Genomic DNA, 14,242 nt, shown 5'->3' on the forward strand with positions numbered 1-14,242 from the left:
AACTGGGTTTTTTTTCTCTAGGCTCTCCTCTCTCTTTTTCTCTAGAGTTTTCCAGGTCTTCTTGATCTGAAAATGAGGGAGAGAAACTGATTTTTTCTATTAAAAAGCGTGGGTAATGGGCCTGACCCGAATTGGAATCGGGTTGGGCCCATTTCACTGCCCAGCTTGACCTTTCTTCCTTAAAACGTTCATATCTCCTTATCCCGATGTCACCTATAGGCCCACGACCTACCGTTGGAAAGCTATTTCAATTATCTACAACTTTTATTTCTCGGAGTTTTCCCAAATTCTAAACTTATAATGCCGTTTTTGCCCCTCCAATTCAGGTCATCCGAAAACGTTTTCTTAAAAATATTCGTTTGGAGGGCTTCCACTTTGATTTGGCCCCAGGGCCCTTCACGAGTTGTGTTTAACTTTACATATACGATTCATATAACTTGTCAAATACCCCAAAAAAAATTCTTGACATGTGGGCCCCACCTCAGCTTACAATAATCCGACGTTCGAAAATACAGGATATAACACGTGCGGTCGAAATTATGATTGCTGAGTATAATTTCGACCTCATGAGGTCGAAAATTATCAATATCTGGGTGACTATTCGACCTCATGAGGTCAAAAATCTGGAAAAAAATTTCCAAAATTCAGCTGCTTTTACAGCAACCCACCTGCCAATCACACTCATCAACCAAATCAACAATGCAATTCATCAACATGTCCAATTCATCAAAGTACTTCTACAATCATAAACTTCACATTCTAAAATCAAATTCAACCTCAAGTTTCAATTTAAATTACTTCTAAATATCCTTAAAACTACATTCAAACACTTAAACATCGTAAAGTTAAACATCCATAAACTACTTCCTACAATCTAATTCACATTCAAAAGTACATCTAATTCGAATTAAAACTATCATAAAAAAAAATATACATATCCAAGAAAACATAGCAATATTACAATCCAAAAGTATACGAATCAAAAAAAGTCAACGTTGGGTGTTAGAGACATGATCCGATTCCTCCCCACTATCCTCATCAACAAGAGCATGAACTACGTTGTCTTGTGACCTACGTTGTCTCTCAATCCATTGGTCTGTACCATCGGCGTTCTTCGCCTTCCTCGTGTGAGTAATCTTGAAGACTTCATCTTAAGGTACTTCCTGACCCCTCTCGAGCGTTAACATCATCTTGAAGACAATAACTGCACCATTATCTGTTGTAAAGATTACTTGTTTGGGAAAGATATGGGATGGGAACTTTGTGGTATGCAAAACGAAAGGAAAACAGAAGTCAGGCTTAAGAAGATTATTAAATTACAAATAACCAAACAACAGACAAACAAAACAACCATTACGAAGGAAACCTTACAACACATTACAAACACAACACTTACAAAAACTTTTTAAAAAAAAAAAGCTAAGTACTAATATTACAGTGCATGCTTCACATCGTTATTTCCATCCAAATACAAGCTAAAGAAGCTCTAAGATCAAGTAGTAGCCCTGGCACTTTCTTTCCCTTGTTGGAATCTCTTAAAGCTTCAGAAAAACAGCAACCCAAAAAAAACAGCACTGTTTGAAAAACAGCAGCAAAAAACAGCAGAAAAACAGCAAAAAAACAGCAGCAAAAATGAGCAGAAAAACAGCAAAAAAGAGCAAAAAAACAGCAGCAAAAAAGAGCAGAAAAACAACAAAAAACAGCAGAAAAACAGCAGCAAAAAAGAGCAGAAAAACAGTTGAAGATGTTCTTTATAAAACGAGTGTCATCCCCAATAATCAAGATATTCTTCAAGGCCTGACAGTCGAACAAAAAACATACTGCAGTACAAACAATTTGATATAAAATATAATCTCATTTGTGAAGGGTCATTTTTTATCAACTGTTCTATTGCCTGAATTCATACTTAAAGCCTGGATAATCACAGACAGTCTATTAGTATTTTCAAATGGATACAAAGAAACATAAGGACATGAAGCAGCTTAATCCATTAAACGACTGTTATGCATTGTCACATGGTTCAAAATAGAAAGCAGAACATTGTAGTTTTACAAACCTTCAGGACTCAAAATAGGAAACAGAATAGTGGAGTTTTACAAAACATCAAGAATTCTTTTCTTTTTCATTTGTGTAGAATTATCTAACTCCTTTAACTCAACATCCTTTTTTGCACGTCAAAAGAATCACGAGGTCAAAACTTTCAAACAACATGCCAGCGTTCATTAGAATGATCATTAACATAAAATACTTTTGATGCTTGGTTGGCTAATACAAATGGCTCATTTGTTTTCAAAATTCGCTGTTGATTAACATTTTCGAATCCATATCCAACATCAATCAGATACCTAAAACTAAGAAGACATACCTTTATATGATCAGTGTTTCCGGAAATGCAAATCAAGAAAAAGCGACAAGGTCCCACTTCGATTAAAGTGTGAAGCAAGAAGCGATACACTCGCTTCATTGAAGAGCCAGATGGTCACTTCTCCTTGCTTAATAACACCGATGGTGATCTTCGGTATAATTAAGAATATCCAAGTTTGAGGCAAGATTCAAGAAACAATAGTCCAGCAATGCAGGGACACAGACCAAAAAATTGAGTCACTCACTTCAATAGTAGACAAAGCAAGATAAATTCAAGATAAAGAAGTCTTAAAATGTCCCATTTCCTACGCTACTAATAATTTGCCTGGTTGCTTTCCTTGTTGGGTAATGTAAATAGCTCATAGAGTAAAACCAAAATGCACATTCAATCAACTACATCTACCTGTGAGAGGTGATTTGAATCATCTAACTGTGTATCTCTATTTGAACCCATTTCATTTCCAAACAAGTAAATGGGTCAATTTCATATACCAGATTGAATCTTTTACCAAAAAGCAAACAAAGAAATATTATCTAAATCATCTAATACCTAAAACAAACATTGAACAATCAATAAAGTTAAAAAATCTTCTAATTAAACTACAACTATACAAAGTAATGCAACTAATAATGATAAAATGGATTGAAAAACAAAAACCAAAAAAAAAAGGACTAACCCAGCTCACTGTTCAGTCGGCGGCGGCTGGTGGCTACTCCGGTGGTTTAACTGGACGGCGTCACCTACTTCGAGAACGCCAGTGTTGGTGGGGTGGTGGGAATTTTAGGGAAGATGAGTTTAGAGAGGGTAAATTTTTTTGAAAGAGAAGAGAGAGTTTTGGGGGGAGATGAAATATTTTCATCGGCCTGGGTGTATTATTTATTGAACCTTTTCGACCGCATGTGGTCGAAAAAATTAAGCCAGATTTGAGCAGATTTGAATTAATTTTTTCGACCTCATGCGGTCGAAATTTGTTTTTTTTTTTAATTTTTTAATTAATTATTTTATATTTATATAATTTACTTTTGTCCAAAATGATTTTTTTTCATTTATTATTTGTACAAAAAAAAAATTCGACCTCATGAGGTCGAAATCATATTTTCCCGTAAAAAAACGACCCCATGTGGTCAAAACCCTAAAGAAAATTAAAAAAAAAAAATGGAAATTTCGACCTCATGTGGTCGATTTTTTTTCCACCAAAAAGTGAGGTCGAAATTATTTGGTCGAAAAATCCCCTTTTTTTTTAGTAGTGTGAGGGTTTTACTTGTGGACTCCAACTTAAAGGATAGTTGGATGACTGATTTTCGCTTGATAATCTCCGTGAAATAATGAAGTCTTGAGGTAACCATTAGAATCAGTGTTGCCTTGAAAGCCCTTGTTACTCAATTCCTGCATGAATTTATCAACAATATTGCCAGAAGGTAAGTTTTGGAAAGAGTTATCAGTCAAACACATTTTATAACATCCCTGTGGTTGCCATGGTGACCATATCATGATTCCTTTCACAGCTGGGTGAGCATGGAGCTCCCTTAGTATTTGATCCAAGTACATTTCCTGTACAAAACAAATGAAAGCATGAATCAAACAACTTAGTTTTGATCTATTAGCCCAAAAGTCAAGAAATAATACATGGGGCAAAAATTTCAATTGTGTAACCACATCTTCTAATAGTTTAAGGTATTAATTAAAGATAGATTTGTTTAATTATGCCTTTGATCCAAAAAAAAATATATCTAAAAGACATTTGCTAGTGATTTCGTAATTGTCGTCTTTTGGTCTCTAAGATATTGGTGAATTCTAACTCTGATTGCCATAATGCCAGCTAACTTTCAATAAATAGATTTATGTGCTACATCTGCTGATGGATCTCAGCATATTTTACTGATTCTAATCATAATTAGTAGCTTAACAAACGGTAGTTCGTTATTTATCAAACAAATTAGAGCCATTGAACCACGATGAATTAACATTCAGAAATGTAACTTTCATGAGATATTGTCACATGGGCATCAAGATAGTAAAAAGGGAGGCGAAGAGTCAAGAGAAGACCTGCCAGACTGCCCGAGGGTACCAATTTCGACCAAATATTTTAATTAAGCTAGTTAAATCAAGAACAGTGGTGTAGAAGATCGTATCAATTTGCAAAACAGTTATAGAAAATATTGGCAAAGGAGAGATGTAGAATGTAGATCCTTTCACCTGGTTTGGTCTGGTGGAAACATCCAATTCTGTGATCCAAATAGGCAAATTGGCTGAAGCAAGAATATCAATAGCACTTCTGATATGAGGCAAATTTGGAGTATCAAAATGACCCTGCAGTCCAATACCCAGAGGACCACCATGGCCATTTGACCTCAATTTTCTAATCTTTTGTAAATACCTAGCCGGGGTTGCATACCGATCTCTGTGTTGCTCAATAGTACCAAACTCATTCAAGAATAGCAGAGGTTTCTCATCAATCTTGTGAGCCTTGTTGTAAAATGAAGCTGTCACATTTTTCTCCCCAAGCTTATTGTCCAAGAACTCATAGTGCAAGTTTTCATTATCAACATCCCAATGGATAAACTGACCCTTGTACCTGTTCATGATGGAGTTAAACCTTGCGCCTATGGCGGCTGATAACTCTGTTTTAGACATGTTTAAAACCCACGAGGGCAACCATCGAGGATTTTCCCAGATAATGGTGTGTCCTCGAACTACCATGTCATTTTTCTTGGCAAATTTATGCATGGCATCTGCTAGAGAGTAATCTTCATTGCCGGGGGTTGCTTCATTAATGTGCCATTTCAGTTCGTTCTCAAAAATGGTCCATTTAAACCTGGAATTGTGCCAGTCTCGGTAAGCTGGATTATTAAGGATGCGAGGACTCATTGCGTTGCCAATAGGAAATGCTGACAACTTTTAATTCATGAAAATGGTTGCGTTTGCTAACGGCTGGCCCTGGAGGTCAATTGCTTGAAACTTTACCTTGCTCTTCCGTACCTGTTCATTTTCTTTTTTAATTCTTTGAATTGTCACATGAATTGAACAAATCTATATGTTTATAAAGTGAAAAGTATATATTAACCTTGTAGATGCTTTGATCGTGGTGGGATTTCCATTCTTCTTGACTAAATGGTTGTATGCTTACGCTGTCCACCAGTAAATCTACAGATGTATCGTTGCTCTGCGAAACAACAAAGACAGCCACGATTAAGCACATCTTACAATTACAACAATAAACTCATTGAATAAATAGTAAAAGAAACCTATATATGTCATCTAATGATTTCTACAGGAAATTCGAATGCAGTGTGGTATTAGCCTAAAAGGTAATTCTAGCGTCCCATGTTTATTTCAACTATTATATATTCAATTTACCAACCTCAAAATATAGATCAGCGGGGCCTGAAACATTCACCGTCATGCCACCCTTGAGCATAGACCAGCATCCAGCTTCTCCAATAACCCATCCCGTGTGTTCTAAACCTGTGAGTGTTCTTATTTTCGCCGCTACATCAACTTTTCCACGGCCCACCTGAAACCAAGCTAAAAAAAAAAAACAACACAACGACCTTTTTGAAACATTCCCAAATAAAGAAAAAACTAAACGACCTTTTTCACAAAAAGTAGTAGTAATAATGTTGGTATCACCTGTTGAAGAGCAAGTAGGAAGAGGAACAATGAGAATTATTGAGATGTACGTTAACATTAAGATAGAGCATGTTATATAGGATTATTCCATAAAGTAAAAGTAGGTGTAAATTAAATACCAGAAATAACGTAGTGTTTGTCCTTTTCCAAGTGAAGCTTCTGGGAAACACTATCAGAACTTTTGGTCCTATTAAAAGCAAACAATAAAATGGTTGCCTTGTTTTGATGTTTTTGTCTCGAGTTTTGCATCTCCAATTAGTGACCAGCCTTTCAACCCTTCACTGAATTCTGGGTTCACAACTATTCCTCCCCCATATAGAGGCTTCGGAGGATCTGCTAAACACTGTCACCAAAAACATATATATTTCTAATATCAATATTTTTAGTTCGAGGCAAAATTAAGTATAAAGTATGTGTATATAGCTTTAGTATACCTCTTGAGTGAAACTGTAGTCATAGTTAACTTCATAGGCTCGAAACCCTGCAAAATACATTTCAAGTAGATCAAAAAAGAAAAGTGTGTGTCTGTGATGTATTAACAAAATAAAAAGTTTTGTTGTCCATCTAAAAAAATATTTATATGCAACCAATCACGTAAACACCAACTGTTTTAGTAAACTTTAACGCTGAGCAGGGATTGTGTTACTGGGATGATATATCAGTAATCTGTTGGAGTCGATCAAATTGTATTGAACATACAACTATTTTTCAAGTGGTTAAAACTTACACTAAAATCTGAATGAAACAAATTAAAATGTAAAAACAACCTCAAAGGAATTCGTAAAACAAACCTGAGAAAATTACAAGGTAACATAATGTGATTTTAACGAAGTTATCTTTCTTGAAGAATTCCATTGTAACAATTGTACACTGTCATAAAATGATAGTTGAATCAGAGCATAGACAAAAAATGAAGGCGTTTTTCTATTCAGAAGAAAAAAAAATGGAGCAAGAAACACGAACTCTAACTGACCTCTCAACTAAGGGCTGATATTAATACTCAGGAAGAATCGTGTATGAAGCTTCGATAACCTGAGATGTTTGGCACAAACTTGGAATTGGTAGCTATTTATATAGTAATGCGAGAGAGCATAAATAGATTCAGATTTTTGTAAAAATTATTAAAATCTAGTCATTACAGATTCTTCTTTCTTTTTTGGGGAGTACAGATTTGTACTTATTATGTTTACACCCTTATATAATCTTTGTTTAGCCTTACTTATGAAATTCTGATCTCTTACTTCCTAATTCCATATTAATGAGATGTGTTTACCCCGGATTCGGGTGATCAATTAAATTTATAGGTGGGTATAGGATATGTGTTTTGCTCTTGATGTGTACTAGGCAAAGTAAACAAAATATTTGAAGGTTAGCGATATATATAGGTTTGTGAGCAATGTATGGTACTTGATAGATGAAATGCGTTAATCACAATAGCGGGCGGCCTTAGCCGAATTAAATGATGAAAGAATTAGTATACAAGAGTTCCTCTATTACAAATGTTCTTGGAAAGTAAGAAGAGCCCAACCCCCTTAAGGGAGGTAGATATGCCCTATTTATAGCAGTGAGCCCATGGGCCTCATACAATAGGAATTAATAAAATACCAATAAAAAGGACAGCCCCTGCACGGATTTGGTGGGATTGGACTGACGGCGCCGTCTGACACACGCGTAGTTGGTGGCCGACCATGACGTGACACCACTAGTGCGCTTCAGCAACGGTCATAACGGACCAACGGATACACGGGCAAACGGTGTCCGGATCAACGGTGACGAACCCTCGGGTAGAGTCCCCGAACCATCGGTGGCACGGAGACCGGACCAAAGGGCGCCCCTGCTCAGCTTCGATCAAAGCGCTTATCCGGGAAGGTGTGACGCCCCTCGTGCGAACTCCCGGCCCTCTTCTTCCTCCGGTCCATAGTTTCTCCGGATATGACTCATATCCGGTTTCTACCGTATACAGATAGCCCCCACGCTTCCCGGTTCAACGATCCATCGGAGTAACGGGAAGTGAATGAATCATACAACCGACCTCCCGGATGGCCTACTCTTATCTCCTTATTTGGCGGGAATAGTTGTGTCATGCCTTTTCCTTCGACGGCCACGTGCCCTGCTCCGGATGGTCCGCTCCTGCCAACCGCCTTTTGCACGTCGTTTCGGGTCACTTCGCATTAATGATAGGGCACGTGGCGATCCCCGATTGGCCCTCCTCGATAACCGTTCCCCTCCTTATGCCTATATAAAGCCCCTCATCTCCTCATTTTTTCACTTTTACGATCTTCTATTATGTTTCTTCTCTCCTCTGCGTTCTACCTTCATCCTTTTTACAGCAAATCTACTACCAAATCTTCGCTTATTTTTACGTGAAAGGGAGATTAATTTTGTCATCATTCTCGCCAACTGCCTTTTGCTCCAGTTGCTCTTCAAACCACCATTTCCTCCGTTTCCTTTGCATTATCTTCCGAAATTCCCTTCCCTTCATTCCTACAACATGTCTGAAACCACTTCTCCCGAAATTCCCTCGGTTTCATCCCCGAGGGCCGAGACTGTGTCTCCGACTAAACAAAGGAGCAACCCCAAGACAACGACCTCGGATATTATACCGGCCAAATTTAACTTCAATAAAGACCTTGAGGTAGAAAAGCCTTCTGCTGTCTCGGACCGGGGTTACGACGTGAGGCGATATCCTTCTTCTATAACCGAGGATAAGCTTGCCATAGTCCGGGCAGACTGCGGGTGGAACACACGCCCAGTGAGGGGTTTTGCACCCGGGCCGGACGAATCCATTACCGACCACCGGGAAGGGTTCTTGTACGTGTACTCTTATCCCTTTACCCTTAAACTCGACCCCCTGATTGATCCGGTTATACTGGATATGTGCCGGACCTATGGTGTGACTTTGGCACAGATCGGCCCAATCGTTTGGAGGGTCGTTGCTTGCCTCCGGCTGCTGGCCAACAGAGCCGAGAAGGAATTCTCGCTGGGCCACCTTGTCACGACCCAGCCCCGTGGGCCGCGACTGGTGCCCTACTTGGGCACCCAAACGGACATACAAACTAAATCATCATTTTTTTAAACAGAGTTGAGAACGACTATTATCTTGCGCGATTGCGCGTACAAAACATTATATCAGAATCAGAAGAGGCGGCGGAATATACATCGCCAAATCGAATGCATACAGATGGCATATATGCCTATAATCATTATACGCCGTCTCAAACTGTACCAAACTGTATCGAACACATTTCAACGCAACCATATGCGGACATATATATATATCAAAAAGTCGGCAAGGCAATCAAATATGTCAAAAGCCGACAAGGCTGTCAAATGGCACAACGGCCCAAAACGCATATACAAATGCACGCCGACAAGGCTGCCACAAACATATACAAAATGCACGCCGACGAGGCTGCCATAACGAATAGAGTCATGCAAACACATCCGTACAGAAGTAGGCACACACACCCACAAATACGTCTACAGACCTCTAAACAGACAAACTGAATCATATGGCGGGACAGGGCCTCGCCGTGCCCCTGAACAAATACATGTATACATAGCGAACGAATATATACCAAAATGTGTGCTCTGAAATGAGAAGAGCACTCCAAACAGCAGAAGAGGGTGTCCCAAATGGGTAGATCACCAAACTATGCGTTTGTACCTGCGGGCATGAAACGCAGCCCCCCGAAGAAAGGGGGTCAGTACGAAATATGTACTGAGTATGCAAAGCAGAATATACAGAAAGCAAATCTGAGACATAAACGAAATAGAAGTACCAAACATAAGTGCAAATCCAACATATCAAAATTTGCTTACTTTCAAAAATATGTAAGTAATGCATAGGGTACAGAAGAATATGGTCGCCCACCCGACGATGGCGCCATAACACAACATAACACCAGAAAGTTTCAAATCTCTGTATCCCCGTCACATATCACATCACAACATAACGCCATACACAGCATAACACCAAATATAGGTGGAACCCGACCCTCATTAGCGAGTAGCTCGGAGAACCATAACACAGCATAACTCCGGAGTATATCAAAATGCGCACGATAACAGAACCGGCCCGGGAACCGGCGAAAGATATAACAGAACGCACGAGCAGAGTCATGAGTAACCATATGCATAAAATCATTATCATAGACTCAAATATAAGTAAATGACCATACTTGAAATTCGAAATGATAATCATACCAAATTCTTTCAAAAGTCGTCCGAATTACATAAAGGAAAGTCGCGGGACCCACGGATGGGTATTGACCCGAATCGGGCCCGCCTATGGAAAATATACTCATTATATGCCATATAAACTTCTACAACAATATTGAAGCAATCCGAGCCTTTCGGTGAAAGATATGGCGTTTCGTAGTTACGGAATTCTTTAAAACAACTATTTTTGTACAAAGTTTGGAAATCAATTCTTTCAAAAACATAAAGGTTCATATTTCATCACATCATACATAAGAATGCCAAGAAATATATATAAGAATCATAACGTGCTCGAATTTCGAATTTGGAATTTCCTCGAGGCTCGTGATATAACCTATTGAAAACTAAGGCATGCCAAAAGAAAGAAGAGTTGCGCTTTACATACCTCGTACGCACTCCAAGATAGTCAATCTAAAGTAAATCCCAATCTACGCCTCGGGCTCCCCAAGGTCTACAAATATGCCAACGAATATCCAATATTAAACATAGGCACTTAAGCCATTCATTCCAAACTAACATTAAATTCTACAGAAAATTCGGCAGCATTTCACCTGTAAATAGGCCAACCCGAGAATTTAACTCGCTCAAAATCAACAGCAACAACCACAACAACGATCCAACAATTTCTCCAAATTGGGCCGAAAACAGCCCCTAAACTATAACATAACGATGCCCGAAATTCTAACGAACACTTACAACACACCAAGCAGCCCATATACACTTCTTACGCCTTATTTCATGCCATCTTTTCAGCAAATTTCAGGGAAATACAACAGCAGCCACACGACACCACATCATCTATTCATATGCAAGTAAATCACATTATTATCTCTATAATCCTTACAACAACCCACAACAATTTTAACTCCAACTCTAACCATTAAATTCCGTCATTCTCATCACATAATCTATGATTACAACAACCAAAATATTAATTCAAATCAATCCATCAAATTTCAATTAAAAACAGCCCCTACGGCATTCAACAACATTTCAACAACATTCCAACATTCGTGCAATTCATGTTACCAAGTTACAACTATGCTTCAACATCAAGATACATAATTTCACACATACAATTTACATTTGCATATTCCCCACACGTCCAACTTCATCATCAAACACATAGAAAAATGATCAACTCTTACCTTAACAAGTTGGCTTTTTCCACTTAGCTAGAATTTGTGAAATGAACTAATACTTGTTCTTGTTGCTCCAAATGAATTCTCCACGTTATTATCACCTTCCTAAGGGCTGAAATACCTAGAAAATCTGATTTTTGGATCAACAAATTTGAGCTCCAATTTTGCTAGCCATGGTCGAATGCCATGGCTTATGCTCTCTCTCTCTCTCTCTCTCTATAGCTTGTATATCAACGTTTCCTTCACGTATACACCATATTAAACCTTTAATCCAAATTGATAACATGAGTAGGAGGTTGAAATTACCTTTAGCAATCAGAATCTTCAAGAATCTTGTTCCTCTTTCTAGCTGCTTGCTTAACAACACGAAAAAAAACTTAAGCTACAACTTCTCTTTAACTAATATCATGTCAAGGGTCTAGGATTTAGCTTATATGATGGCTCAATTAGAAAGGGGGTTTGGGAGAGAAAATAAGGGTTTTGGATCTGTTTTAGGTCGTGTGAAATGATATAGGGCAAAGTGGTGACTTATCTATTGAGTTTAATGGGCCTCATGGGCCGAAATGTGAGTGTTTGGGTCGGGTCCAAACTTGCTGCCCTGCCAGCCCAACTTGCATCGTTCATATCTCCTTATCCCGATATCATTTTGACGAGCGGTTTGTTGCATTACAAACTAGACTCGATGAAGTTCATTCTAGGCTTTTGAAACACCTTGAAACGCCTCATATTCAAGGAGATATGCCTCCTACAATACAGACTAAAATCGGGTCCGAAAATTACTGAAGTTGTTCCGATTCATTTCGTTTAACTTCTAATCCTCTTCCAACCTTATGTAACCTCTTATGCATACATATACACACTTATATACATCAATAAAAATCCATATACACTTCTCGAAGGGTCCAGAGAATCACAATAACCTTAAGCATAACTAGAGAACTCACAAAGCTTTGACGAAACTCCAATCGCAAAAGTATATTCATATCTTTTGTCCATCCTCTATATCATTACTAATAATCTCAAATACTTTAAAAGGTCACTTGCATTACCTCATATACATACTCATAACGCGATTTCAAATCCTTTAGGTTACCATGTCACCTCGGGATACTTAAGGCAACCATATATATAACGATATTCTTACTAACTCGATTAACTTTCCTTGAACCTTCATAACTCATTTTTTTTTCTTGTTTTACTTCAAGTAACACGGATTATTATGGAGTGTAACATTCTCTCCCCCTTAGGAACATTCGTCCTCGAATGTTAAATTGGTCCCGTAAGGTTCTATAAAAAAATTCGCAAAGGTTTCCTTTATCGTCATAACATCTAGTCTTATCAGACAATCAATTTTTTTTTTTTGGAAAAATTTGGACAGAGTTTCCTCTGTAGTTCTTACTATCCCAAAACCTGCACGCAGAAAATACCAACAATGCCTCACAGGGCCAACATTTATATGTATATCTCATATCGTATCATAGCCACACAGGGCTCCCAATATCAGCAATAATACGAAAATGATGAACATACCTCGTATGCTCCACTCAAACTGCACCTTTTATACTTTCCTGTTTACTTTCCCTTTCAATCTTCAACTTTACGTTTCAATCATACTTCAAATACCTTACCCGACATACATTCTTCTCATCGTTGCTTACCTGCGTGCTTTGAAACTTCTAATATCATCAGTCACTTTCTTCTGTCGATGTCGTTCTACTGCCGAAACCAAGGGTTAGTATAAGGAATTTCATTTCCTATGACTGGGCTCTATCGCACGATCTAAGATTCAAAGAAAGGTAACATCCTAAATGTCCTGTAGCTTCCTGTTTATGAATGCGGTGCACAACACATCGATAAACAAGACTCTACTAGACACGGTCTGTAGACACTCCGAGGAAGGACCGCTCTGATACCACTTCTGTCACGACCCAGCCCCGTGGGCCGCGACTGGTGCCCTACTTGGGCACCCAAACGGACATACAAACTAAATCATCATTTTTTTAAACATAGTTGAGAACGACTATTATCTTGCGCGATTGCGCGTACAAAACATTATATCAGAATCAGAAGAGGCGGCGGAATATACATCGCCAAATCGAATACATACAGATGGCATATATGCCCATAATCATTATACGCCGTCTCAAACTGTACCAAACTGTATCGAACACATTTCAACGCAACCATATGCGGACATATATATATATCAAAAAGTCGGCAAGGCAATCAAATATGTCAAAAGCCGACAAGGCTGTCAAATGGCACAACGGCCCAAAACGCATATACAAATGCACGCCGACAAGGATGCCACAAACATATACAAAATGCACGCCGACGAGGCTGCCATAACGAATAGAGTCATGCAAACACATCCGTACAGAAGTAGGCACACTGTCACGACCCGTCTAGGGGCCGTGACGAGTACCCGATACTTGTACCGAGCACCCCTTGTCTATCGTTACCTTTACCTTTTAGCAAGCCATGTAAACAGAGCCATTTTTTTTTTGAACATTAAAATTAGCGGCGTCATTCTGAACATAGACTAATAAACTTCGTTATCACTTATACATCAACATTAGCATGCCAAAACACCATATACCTAACTATACTTAACTGACTGTACATATCTGTCTACGAGCCTCTAGACGTAGTACACTTATACATAGAAAGGGCTGAGTACTTCCATGCCCGAATATATATACACAAAATAGTACCAAGGAAGTGAGGCTCCGGAATAACTGGAGCACTGTCAACACTGCTGGTAGAGCTTCTAAGGATCAAATCCGCATGTCTGCTGACCTGCGCGTCATGAAACGCAGCGTCCACAAGAAGGGACATCAGTACGAATAGTGTACCGAGTATGTAAGGAATGAATAGTAGCATA

At 38.6% G+C, this 14,242-nt stretch overlaps 1 protein-coding gene across 6 annotated transcripts; it reads right to left on the reverse strand.

Moving 5' to 3' along the window:
* Positions 1 to 700: 700 nt before the first annotated feature.
* Positions 701 to 7,125, reverse strand: LOC132644282 (endo-1,4-beta-xylanase 5-like). Of its 6 annotated transcripts, none has more exons than XM_060360872.1 (10): positions 6,969 to 7,125; positions 6,787 to 6,865; positions 6,430 to 6,476; positions 6,115 to 6,338; positions 5,727 to 5,890; positions 5,430 to 5,528; positions 4,562 to 5,344; positions 3,042 to 3,916; positions 2,366 to 2,513; positions 701 to 1,204 (listed from the first exon to the last, which is right to left on the reverse strand). In XM_060360872.1, exons 7-8 carry the CDS (start codon positions 5,231 to 5,233, stop codon positions 3,641 to 3,643), a joined length of 948 nt encoding a protein of 315 aa, XP_060216855.1. In that variant the 5' UTR covers positions 5,234 to 5,344; positions 5,430 to 5,528; positions 5,727 to 5,890; positions 6,115 to 6,338; positions 6,430 to 6,476; positions 6,787 to 6,865; positions 6,969 to 7,125; the 3' UTR covers positions 701 to 1,204; positions 2,366 to 2,513; positions 3,042 to 3,640. The 6 variants fall into 6 exon arrangements, with proteins under 6 accessions (XP_060216855.1, XP_060216854.1, XP_060216851.1 ...); XM_060360871.1 differs by having other exon boundaries at positions 701 to 1,216; XM_060360868.1 differs by having other exon boundaries at positions 701 to 1,259.
* Between the last annotated feature and the right edge of the window lie 7,117 nt (positions 7,126 to 14,242).

The sequence above is a fragment of the Lycium barbarum genome, chromosome 6 (assembly GCF_019175385.1).
Source record: "Lycium barbarum isolate Lr01 chromosome 6, ASM1917538v2, whole genome shotgun sequence".
Classification (NCBI taxonomy): Eukaryota; Viridiplantae; Streptophyta; class Magnoliopsida; order Solanales; family Solanaceae; genus Lycium; species Lycium barbarum.